At 38.7% G+C, this 12824-nt stretch overlaps 1 protein-coding gene across 1 annotated transcript in view; it reads left to right on the top strand.

The window, feature by feature from the left end:
- ZFPM2 (zinc finger protein, FOG family member 2) overlaps window positions 1-12824 on the top strand; it is a 524880-nt gene that overhangs the window by 337879 nt on the left and 174177 nt on the right. Inside the window, 1 exon segment of the mRNA XM_003586902.6 lies at window positions 7474-7585. Within this exon segment, the coding sequence (XP_003586950.1) occupies window positions 7474-7585 (112 nt within the window).

Here is a 12824-nt window from a genome sequence, read left to right as displayed (position 1 = left end):
TTGTTGAAATAGCTATGAATGTTGTCAAACAGGCCCAGTGCTTTTCACCTATTACCAAGTTATGGAAATAACACATTGGGAAAATTTTCAGCAGCATGAAAGTGTATCTCATGGCATTAGTTTGAGATTTTCTAGTGAGCTTTTTTATATTTCCCAGCTAAAGTCAGTGGAGGCCAAATTTTCCATCAAATGCCACTTCTGGGTGGGTTGTTTTTTAAGACTGTAATGTCAGTCTCTTCTCACGGGTCAAATTTTCCTAAGACTTCTAGCTCTTTGTAAGCCTGAGTTTGGAAATCTTAAGCAATTATTTTCAGCAAAATTTGGAATCCCTAAGACAGCATTATGTCACCAGTTTCTTGGGTTAGAATTATCCTCTATTCTTTACCTTTGGACTGCCTACTTTTATCTCCATTAACCTTTTGGCTTGAGTATAAACATTTATTGAAGGCTACCTCCTTTGTCGGTCCAGTAACTCCAAAGGTTAGTGAGAAGTGGATGCTAGTTTGACCTCTTTTATCCACATTAGATGATTCTAATTATTCCTAAGAAATGACACTTCTGACCCGTTTTGTCCTTGTCAAGTTTGTCTAGTTGTAGACTGTCTAAGTATGAAACTCTGGGTTCAACAGTGTCCAGGAGTGCAGATTTTTCTTAAACTTACAAAGCAGAGCCTCAGAAGCACACACTATTTCTTTTTCTTTTTAAAACATTCCAGCTTAACTGAAATTCAGGTTCCCATTATATCTTAAATTGGTCACCAAAAGAGACTGCCTGGATATAAAGTACAAACTGTAACCTGTAAAACCCCATGGGTTATTTCAATACAGAAAAAAAAAAAATGAAGAAAACCTGTGTATAAATGAGGATGAGCTAGGTTTTGCTGAGGTTGCAAGCAGCCCTAATATTGCAATAGTTTTTTTTTTTTTTTTTTTTTGCATGAAAAAAGTTCCCTGGGACTTTCCTTTTGGTCCACTGGTTCAGATTCTGTGCTCCCAGTGCAGGGGACCCAGATTCAACCCCTGCGCAGGGAATTAGATCCTGTGTGCTGCAAGGAGGATGCTGGTGCCACAACTAAGACCTAGCAGGGCCAAATACATTTTTTTGAAGTTTCTTTCTCATATTACATGGCCTCTGTGGTTAGGAGGTCTTCCTTCTTTACATGCTTGACAGTCGCTTCAACAGAAGCAAGGCATGATGGTGAGTCCATTGGTCTTACAGCTCTTTTGTAAAAGGGACGTGAATCACTGCTTACTCAATTTCATTGGTGGAGTGAAGTCATATATTCCTATACCTAAATTTAAAAGAGACCTGCGAAATAGAGAGGTGGAAATAATTAATCAATAGCAATAGTGACTACCACCATCTTTAAATTGGGTCATAGCTTTTGTCTTGACTTCTGTCCTAATCCCTATAAACATTACCAGTGTCTGAGAAATAGGAATTCTGGAAGCACTCTTTGCACATTTTAATTTATTTATTCATGTAGGTAGTCGGTACAAGTCTGCACTGTATCTGTGGTGTATAAAGCACCATAGTGGTCACTTGATAAGACAACTTTTGAGGTAGAAATCGTTATCCCCATTTTACAGATACTTATCCTGAAATTCAGGATGTTTAACTGATTTTCCGGTCCCAGAGTCTGCCAATAGCCGTATCAGGATTATAGCCTAGATCATCTCAATGCAAGGACAGTAATGTCCTTTCTGTCACATGTCAACTATAAAGTTAATAGTGAATCATAAAATGTTTTAAATACCCAGTTATAGAAACAAAAAATGTTGGTTACCACTGTATTCTTCATACTTTAAGGGAAAAATATTAAATATATCTGATGATTGTGGAATAACAATGTATGTTTGGTATTTTTCCAGCTAAGAGTTCTTTCACACTTTGAGTGCATTTGATAAGGAAATTATTTTTTAAACTGTAAGTCAGTACATTTGAATGTTTTTTGTATTAGTTTTCTTTTGCTGCCAAGACAAATAGTCAAAAACTTGGGGACTTAAAACACATAGGTACTATATTAAAGTTCTACCCAGATGGTGCTAATGGTAAAGAACCCACCTGCCATTGCAGGAAACATAAAGACATGGGTTTGAACCCTGGGTCAGGAAGATTGCCCTGCAGAAGGAAATGACAACCCACTTCAATATTCTTGCCTGGAAAATCCTGTGGACAGAGGAGCCTGGCGGGCCATGGTCCACTGGGTTGCAAAGTTTTGGCTATAGTCCAAGAGTCAGACATGACTGGAGCACTTAGCATGCATGCATACATCAGAAATCCAGTAGGGCTATCACCAAATTAAAATCAATTTGTCAGCAGGATGCATTCCTTTCTAGAGGTTCTAGGGAAGAATCTCTTTCCTGCTTGTTGAGGTTGTTGGCAGATTTAGTTCCCTAAGGCCACAGAACTGAAATCCCTCTTTTCCTCCCTTCCTTCAATTGAGGCCTGTTCCCAGTTTCTAGACCCCAACACATGCAGTTCATCGCTGCAGTGCGCCCTCTTCAAAGGGCGAGAGGTAGGTGGAATCCTTTTCATGTCAAATTTCTTTGACTACTGTTTTGCCTTTCCCTTCTACTTTTAGAAACTTGTGCTTAGATTGGGTCCATGTGGGTAATCTAGGGTCCTGTCACCATATCATAACTCTAAGTCTTAAGCATATTCTTCAAATCCATTTTGCCAAGTAAAATAACATATTCACATGTTCCAAGAGATCAGGGTGTTCATGTTTTGGGCCCTACCATACATTTTACATCCATTCTCTTTTGCCAACATGTTGTACCAATTGTATCCCACCTCTATAGGATGCTAGATAAACATTTTGGTTTCACTTTATTCATTTGTGAAATTATGGAATTAAACTCACTGAATTTTAAAGTTGATTCTGGCCCTTAACATTCTAGACTTGTATGAATCCTTATGGTAGAGATACAGGAAAGTAAACCTAATGATCAATGTGGATATTATTGTTATTTTCTATTCATGGATTTTGCTAGAGTGTAGATTTCATATAATCCTGACTAACACCTTCCTTCTCACACTTGGTAATCTTCTTTGGAGGCAGTCAATCTCTACAAAAGTTGACTTCTTCAGAAAGAAATTGACTTGCCTCCTCAAAACTGTAATAACTGGTCCCTTGAGATGTATTTTATCTACTTATTCTTTACAGCTTGAGTATAGCTTTCACAGTGTTTCTTTCCTACATTTTTGCTTTTGCCTTATTGATTTGGAGTCAAATAAATTGTTTTCCTTTCAATTCAGTTCTTGAAATGTCAGCTTCTTCCTGAGCCCAGGCATAATAAAGGTTTGCCAACGTTTTAAAAGATGCAATGCCTAACTTGCCATTAAGAATAGATATCAAATAACTATACGTATTTGTGCCACAAAGTCAAATCCTCTAAATCTTAATTTTCTTATGTAGAAAAAAAAATGGAGAAAAGGTTAATACCTAACTTCCGGAGTTGTAAAAATCAAATAAGATAATTCAGGAGAAGTATTTAGCAAGTGTTTCATGGATGTGAACCATTAATACTGTTTTGGACTAGGAGCTGCAGGGATGGACAGGTCATCTGAGTTTGCCCAGGACTTGCACTAAAAGTTCAGCATCCTGGGAAACCCTTCAGTCTTAGGAAAATCCGACAGTTGGTCACCCTCGGAGCAGTAGTGTTTGGAAACAGAGCTAAATATAAATATGGGCTTCATCTTCAACCTAAAGGAAATTATTTAATCTTTGAGGTGCAACATCTTTATCTGACAATGTATGTGAGGACTGTAAGTAGGAGGTTTTGCCCAAGTAGCAGCAACAGTAGTAACCTTATTCTTCCTGCTTAAAACATCTTTACTGTCTTCCTTCTGCTGAGAGTTTTAGGCACAAAAAAAAGTTTTGCTATGAAAAGGTCCTTCAAGATCTGTTTCTAACCTGCTTTTCTAGACACATATGCTGTTATGGTTCTTTGGCTTATCAATAGTGATAATGATAGTATCAATGATGATTCCAGTGGTGACAGGAAGCTATTTCCTATGAACGCTGCGCTCAGTGGTGTCCAACTCTTTACGACCCAAGGACTGTAGCCCACCAGGCTCCTCTGTCCCTGGGTTTTCCCAGACAAGAATAATGGAGTGGGTTGCCATTTCCTATTCCAGGGGATCTTCCCGACCCAGGGATTGAACCCACGCCTCTTGTGTCTCCTGCATTGTCAGGTGGATTATTCACCACTGTGCCACCGGGGAAACCCTACTGTTACCTAGGGCTTTCTGTATATGAAGAACAGCTATAAAGACTTTATATAAGAACTGAAACCAAAGAACCCCAGAACTAGTCACTATTTCCTGTACCTACCACTCTTATACACTGCTCAGACTTTGTCCAGGGCCATTACCAGCAAAGGCAAATTCTTCCTATCTGCCCTTCAAGAGGGAACTTCCCTGATGGCTTAGCAAGAGAATTCGCATGCAATACAGGAGACACAGGTTTGATGCCTGGGTCAGGGAGATCCCCTGGAGTAACAAATGGCAGCCCACTCCAATGTTCTTGCTCAGAGGAGCCTGGTGGGCTACAGTCCATGAGGTTGCAAAGATCTGGGCACAGCTGAGCATGAGCACGACACTTCAAGATCCTGTCCCAAGAGTCCACAGGACAGGATGCTTGCCCTTCATTGACCCCAAAACAGTTTACACATGACTTTGCACCCCCTCCCTGATACTTTCTGCCTTACAGTAAACTTGCTTTAATATACCTATATCCTTCACTGAAAAAGCCCCGCTCGTATTCCTAGCACCAAGCACAAGACTGAATCAGTAGGTTCCTTTGTGAAATGAATGAAAGACTGTGATATTGGCAGATCAGTTGATTTACTTTACAGCAAAAGATCCCCTCAAGAATTTGTGATCAATATTTAGTTTTCATATTATCTATGGAAAATTATAAAAACTGATTTACTGTGTCAAAATGCATGTGGCCTTTAAAACTATGGCATACAAAGATTAAATCATTTAAAATGCATGTCTTTCTCATGGAATAAGAGACTACAGTATAAATGAACCAGGTGCCTATTGTCGAAGTCTGTTATTTAAGATCAGAAGAGAGAAGAAGTTACAAATAACACCACTAAATACCCCATGGGCAGGTTTAGGGAAATGGTAGAGTCTCTCTTGTGACTTGTTCTGCTTATGATTTGGAGACCTGCTGACCCTGATCTATAGACTTTCCTGCTTCTCTAGTAGTACAAGGAGCTGAAATATACACAGTTGAGACCTATTATTTAATTGTTTATCAGTCACTACCATTTCAGATTGAAGAAGCTTGAAAAAAGAAAATCATTCAATTGTGTCCGACTCTTTGCTACCCCATAGAATACAGTCCATGGAATTCTCCAGGCCAGGATGCTGGAGTGGGTAGCCATTCCCTTCTCCAGGGGATCTTCCCAACCCAGGGACTTAACCCAGGTCTCCTGCATTGCAGGCAGATTCTTTACCAGCTGAGCCACCAGGGAAGCCCAAGAATACTGGAGTGGGTAGCCTATTCCTTCTGCAGCAGATCTTCCAGACCTAGTAGAACCAGAGTCTCCTGCGTGGCAGGCAGATTCTTTACCAGCGGAGCTACCAAGAAAATCCTTGAAGAAGCTTACTTATTCTCAAATTATATTTTGAAAATGGAAAAACAAGATCATCACTTAGACTAATAACCAGAGGGATAACTTGATAACCCTTTTCCTAGATTGTTTTAAAAAGTTGTAATATGAAATTGCTTTCTTCCCATGGGGCTTTCAGATAACTGTTTCACATGGTTTTACTTTCCAAATATTGAGATAGATAGTTGAAAATTAAAGATTTCAAAATGAATTAAAGTATGGCTATAAAAGGGCTTCCCTGGTGGCTCAGATTGTTAAGAATCTTCCTGTAATACAGGAGACCCAGGTTCAATCCCTGGGTTGGGAAGATCCTCTGGAGAAGGGAATGGCAACCCACTCCAGTATTCTTGCCTGGAGAGTTCCACAGACAGAGGAGCCTGGTGGGCTACAGTCCATGGGGTTGCAAAGAGTTGGACATGACTGAGTGACTAACATACTAACTTGACTCTGAAAAATCAGTATACTAGTATTTCTTAGGGTTGGTCCAGCTTGCCACCTCCTGTTTTAATATTTGAAATATTTTTAGAGTTATTTTTAAGTTTGTCCACCATGGTTGATTTTTCCATTAAGTATATTTTATGGTAGTTTTACCTTTTACAATATAATTGATATGTCAAAAATGGGTTAGCATTGATTTGATGCATAGCTTTTAATATGTCTTTGCAGTATCAATAAATCTGTAATATATGCACTATCATTGTTGTCATTTGGCCAGTGAAATGAGGTCTCTGGACTCCTGAGAGATTTGAAATGGCTAGATTATGTAGAACTCCTCCAGTGAATACTTCCTAATGCCAATTTGGGAAATTTGTGACACGTTAGCAAATCCCCAAATGGGCGGAGGTGTCTTCGGCAGGATCATATCTAGGTGAAAATTTAGTTCAAAAATTACCTTGAGACCCTTGTATTGTACTCTGTGTTGTGGTTTTATGATAGTTAATATACAGAACATGGGCAGGTGAATGATAAACATCTGAATTCACAGAGCCGGTTCACTCTGACTCATCCGGAAACACTAGTTTTGCTCAGACTTACTTATTTCCTCCCTGGTTGATTTCCTGCCATGTTAACATAAAGACAAATAATTTGGGTACCAAACAGCCTAAAATGATGAACCTTATTTTTAAAATGTACACTGAAAATATTTTGTTGGAACTAGAGCACATGCCTCCCTGCTTTCTGTGCTTCTCAGAACAAGGAATTGTCATGCTTTAGTTGCTCTGCATCTGAATTTATTCCCAGTTCCTCTTTTATAGTCTTTTTGGAGACAGTGTATAGTGAGTCATTAGCATTAATATTATTTCAGTTTCAGTCAGGCTGCATATCCATACTTAGACAAGGGTGCTCGGTGGATTTCATTATTCATTCAGAATAAATTCCTACTCTAATATAAATGTTGCTCAGGATAGAGCTTTGAAATGGATCCTGATTCTTTAAATTCTTTCCTGTCTGTTTCAGGAAATAGTGAGATCCTGTTGATAATAAAGTACAATGTGTCTAAAGTTCACTTCTAAACACTCTGCTCTTTGCAATGAAAGTCATCTGCATTCTCTTTATAATTCAGAGCCGCAAGAGATCTGTCTAATCTTAGAGATCTGATCCAGTATCATTTAGGGGAAAAAAAAAATCTTGATAATAATTCTACCATTCAGATTAGTGAAAGCAGTAAAGCTTTACAGCTTCTGTCGTCTTAAAAAAGATATCATGAGACGGGGGAATAGGACTTGGATTATGGTTTGGGAGATTTAGTTATTTGGGAAAATAAAATGATTAGTATTGTTATTATTCAAGTTTGTAATCAACGAAAGCAAATGGCATCTGTTTGTTATCATTCTTTCTACAGAAGACAAAGGCTCAGGTCCCGATGGTGCTGACTGCTGGTCCCAAGTGGCTGCTGGATGTGACTTGGCAAGGAGTGGAAGACAACAAAAACAACTGCATTGTGTACAGCAAAGGTAACTGCTAGAGCCTTTCGCTCACGCTTTGGAGGTATTGAAACCTGAGCATTGCAGAACAGCACCAATGAGCTGGAAGGGGAGTACAAAGTAAAATGGGATCCTCTCTCCTCCTTTTTCCCTTGTGCCTCTCCCTAACCTGTATTTTCAGCAAAGACTACCGATTGTTTCTGTTTTTTTCCCCCTGTTCAGCATAAAACAAAAGGTGTTAGGCCTGTACTTGGCACCATGCACGTTCACCTCACCACGGATTTGAGTGTCTTGACTAGTACCTTCCTCGCCGTTACTTTTATTGATAGCAGGTTTGATGAGATCTCAGATTCCTCTCTGAGGCATTATCCATCAAAAAGTAAATTCCTTTTGAAATGTAGCAGTCCGTGTCAGGGTGTCAAGGTGCGTGCTCCAGGAGGCACTGAATTCTGTGTCTCTTGAAATCACACAGAATGAGAGCAGAGCTGAAAAGGAAGCCATTGCAAAGACTGAGAATTCCTCCCCATGGTGATTTCTGAAGGGCAGGAGGCAAATGGGAGAGAGGAAGCGATGGCTTGCAGAGCTTTGCCTTTGATTTGCTCAGTGTGGCATCAGCCTAGACTTCGTCACACAGCTACACCCAGGCTATAAAGGAACCGCCGCTCCCTGACACACGTCGTGGGACGGGCTCCCCCAGACTCAGGCCCCTCTGCATGTGTGATGTGGTTTGCTGCACTTTCCTCCATATTCAAGTTCTGGGCCCAAGCTCCTTGCTTGGAGAGTGAAATCCCTAATCTCGCTTCTTCGTAAATACTGCAAAACCTTGTGCTTCTCATGTTTAATTTCTTTTCGCTTTCTTTTTTAACCAAATAGACCTACTGAGATCAAAGATGTGTTTGCACATTGAACCTAGAAACCATGAAAGCATACAAGGGAACAAGCAAATAAGCACCCCTATCAATATATTAACATATAAAACACTAATCATAACATCAAAGACTCTTAAAAACTTGCTAGAAACAATTACAACTTGTTCCTATAATCATTACAATTTGTACACTTATAAGAGGATTGCCTTTAAACTACTATAAGCCTTTGAAAGTTGAAACACCGGAAAGAGAGAATTTGCAAGCTAAAAAAACAATCTGCACACCAGGATCTGATTATATTCCTTTTCCTTCTGTAATTGCTGGTCCCATACCCACTTATTTTCTAACCCCAAATACCTGTGGTATGCTGGTGGGAGCTTTTAGCTAGAAGGGAAGTGAGATTTTCCCAGGATATGTCACTATGTTCTATCAAAATGGAAAGCAGTATTACAGTGAACCAGCTTGCCAGTGTCCACATTCAGAATGCAAACCACAGAAACGACGGCTTGGAGTGTAGGACCAATGACTGGGAATAAATTTTTGTTGTACAATGTCTTATCTCTATGATGGCGATATAACGTGGAGGAACCAAGAGGCAGTTGTTCTTCTACCATGATCCAAATTCATTACACGTTTAAATCAGGCATTCTTTTAGAAGAGAAGATTGTTATATTGTTACATAAGGGGAAAAGCTATAACAAAATTGTAATTCTGTGCTCAGTGGAGTACTTTACTTTGAACATATTTGTGTGTTTGGTTTTGTGTGTGTGTGTGTGTGTGTTTTATAGTTAGATATATCTGAATCCTCCTAGCGATAAACAATTGGGAGTAATTTGCAGAAGCTCATTAATTAACTCATAAAGCATGGCTTAAGCCCAACTGTGTGCTCAGTTTGTACATAGATAATAACAGCTACCCTTTATTAAGCACCCCCCAATCCTCTCCTTGGTACTCCCGTACCAAATTCTATGCACTTCCCTCATTGCTTTCTTCACCTCATTTTATGGTCATTTTATATGTTAGAAAAAGAAAAAGTTGTAAAAAGTTAGCTATTATTGCCTGCCTTTGCAATCTACTCAATATGAATTCCTAATATACAATACAATAGTTTTTAACCTACAAAAGGTAACTTGATATTGTTCAACTTACAAGACCAGTTTTGGGTATTGCAATTCAAATAACAAGGACTGCAGTAACTACTGTATATGCATTATTTCATTTAATCATCATTTAATACCTCCTAGTAGGTAATTAACATCGTACTCAATTTTACAAAAAGTGAACTTGAGACATGGCTAGATTAGGTATTTGTCATGGTCACGTAGCTGTGTCTCAGTTTCACTTTTTTAAAAAAGTTTTGTGGTATCCTTGATTTACAATGTTGTGTTAATTTCTGGTGTACAGCACAGTGATTCAGTTACACATATATATTTCTTTAATATTCTACTAAGTGTTTAAAGTGGGGTGCAAACACGTATCTGTCTAATTGAGGGTCTGAGTTATACATATTAGAATAAGTGCTCCCTGCTTTAAGGTTTCAAACAGCTAGATGAGATAGGTAATATGCTTCTCATTTTACACAACCTGACATTGTAAGTGGCTCAGAGCAGTAGTATGGTTGTCTCTGTTCATGGAGAGCTAACAGAGAACCAAATTTGAATCCAGGTTTTGATAATTCCAAATCCTGTACTCTCTGAACTGTATGACTGCCTTTCCCCTTGACACTATTCCATGCTGAGTAAATTCTCTTATACTACTTAGGCATTTCAGAGTACTATAATACTCTGAAATCACAGAGTATTATAATATGGCACTTTCCAAAGTGCATTTCACATAACCCTAAGATTAAAGGAAAGGTCAAATATTGCCTATTTTGGCCTCTCTTGAAAACTCACAAGGCCTGCTGGTATTAATGCTCTGAGAAGTCCTGTAGTGAAATAAAACAAAAGTCTTTGTAATTCATTTGACTGTATGATATACGAACATTTTTTCTATGGAGATCCTTAGGAACATTGGAATTAGTGCTCTGGGTGACACCACTTGGGAAAACTCTGCTGTAGACTCTACTCTGATCCCCTAGATGGGCTTCAGAGGCCTGATGCTAATTGCTAGTAATCAGATAGCCTTTGGAGGAAGGGGATAGTTCACTCAGATTTCTGTGAATACCTCAGTATTCTAGGATTATACTAGGGATTGTTCACATCGTGGAAAATAGGACCCCAGGAATCACTGCTACCAGGACTGCGTGGGCTCTGAAGCCTTCTGTCTTCACAGACTGTGGGTATGATTCTTGTTGTTGGTCAGTCACTTAGTCATGTCCAATTCTTTGCAACCCCATGGTTGTAGTCCGCCAGGCTCCTGTCTATGGAATTCTCCAGGCAAGAATACTGGAGTGGGTTGCCATTTCCTTCTCCAGACGATCTTCCCAACCCAGGGATCAAACCCGTGGCTCCTGCTTTGCAGGCGGATTCTTTACCCTTGTGACACCAGGGGAGCCCCTGGGTATGATAAGCCTTCTCTAAGCAAAAGAGTTTTGTAGTTGAAAGAAATTGGTGATTTAGATTTAATAGGTACATATTGACTTGGACATCTATAGTGTGTGAGACATTTTCATAACATGTATGTTATTTATCAGTTGGGGCTCTTTTGTTTTCAAATGATAGAAATCCAAATGAAATGGGTTTATGCAAAAAAAAAATGAAAGTGTAAATGTGTGTGTGTGTATGTGTGTGTATGTTGAGGGTAGGAGGGTTCATCTGCTCATATAACTGAGAATCGAGGGATATTCTAAACTTCAGGATCGGTTTAATTCAGATGTTCAGACTTCATCCCCAGACTGTCTCTGTCTTCTGCTTCATCTTTCTTTTGTGTGTTTTATTCTCAGAAATGTTCTTGTCAAGTGGTGGGAAGCTCTGAACTTATATTCTACAAGCAGAGCAATGCCCGTGCAAATAGAGCTTTTCTGGATTTTGTTTGAGGTACATCACATACAATCCTTGAACCAATTAATCACTGTGACTCTTCTTTGCAAACTACAATCCTCTTTAGTTTTGTATATAAGCCAATGAGACACAGGAGACCCAATGAGACACAGGAGAGGTAGTTTCCCAAGTGAAGCCTAAGTGCTACTCCATATAATAAAGCTACTCCTAAGTGCGTGATAGGCTAACATCCATGCACCCACATGCAATGCATTACTCCTCATGTCTAAAGAGCTGTCACTGAAGATCAACTCTCACTAACGTCAAAATTACATTGCCTTATTTTGTTTCCTAGCTAAGTACCACAATACTTATGAATTCCATGCCAAAGTCACTTTCATTGGATCTGACTATCTGAAAGTATTTTAGTACCTATTTATTAATATAAATAGAATGTAAGATGCATATATGTTGTATTTTTAAATGCCTTGACTCAAATTTTTGATAATATTTTCCTATGGCATGTAAGATAGACCACTTAATGTGTAACCATTATAATTTAAGAGATATACTTACTTTTTGAAGTATTATTAAATGTGGGCTGGTGTTAACATTACATATAATGATAAAATTTTCATTTCCAGGTGTCCATCTAATAATTATTATAGAATTATATTACTTAGTGCTATTTGACAGGCTGCCATCATCCTGTTTTATTTGAGTAAAAAAAATAGTACTTGGCATTAATATTATAATCTGATGTACTTTTTTTCCTGCCTCAACTACCCCCTGTCATTCCAGAAAGTAATTAGCTCATCCAGACATTGATGGACCAGACTTGTTGGGTTGTCTGGTTTTTGCCATTATTCTCAGCAGACTCCAGATAATTCTAATTTACTTATCTCCAGTGGAAAAATACTAAAAAGCACCATGCTGAGGCTAAAGGGAGACTGCTGGAAGGAGGATGAGCAGAGGTCTGCCCCCTTGCTCCTAAAATCCATGAATACCTGTCAAGCACTGGAAACCCCTTTTCTTTTCTCTATACCTTGATGTTTTTTATAGTGTTTGCACAGTATAGTAACCTTTCTCATTTATGAAAAGTAAATAGGTCACTTTGAGTTTCATGTTTTTGAGCATTCAGAATTAAACCTTTAACACCATTAAAGGTTCTAAACGTGGGTTTGTTCATTGAGCTCCCTCCAAATGAGGGATAATTACATTATTTGGGGGTTTTGGATTTTCATGCCATGTTGTTTTAGAGAGCCACATTCTCTGGGTATTCAGATGAAGAGCATGAACCTTTTCAATCAAAGGAGTGAAAAAGTATCAGCTAACCCTCACTCTCACCTTAACCATGGAAAATTTGTTTTTATACAAAAGCACAATATTATTGGAAAAAAAAGAAAAAACAACTATTGCTTGATGGAACCTTGAGCAAATCACTTTTCCTCTTTGAATCATATCTCTTTAGCTGTAAAA

Source organism: Bos taurus, chromosome 14 (assembly GCF_002263795.3).
Source record: "Bos taurus isolate L1 Dominette 01449 registration number 42190680 breed Hereford chromosome 14, ARS-UCD2.0, whole genome shotgun sequence".
Classification (NCBI taxonomy): Eukaryota; Metazoa; Chordata; class Mammalia; order Artiodactyla; family Bovidae; genus Bos; species Bos taurus.
The sequence above is the reverse complement of the archived record's forward strand: the minus strand, read 5'-3'. Positions and strand labels throughout refer to the sequence as shown.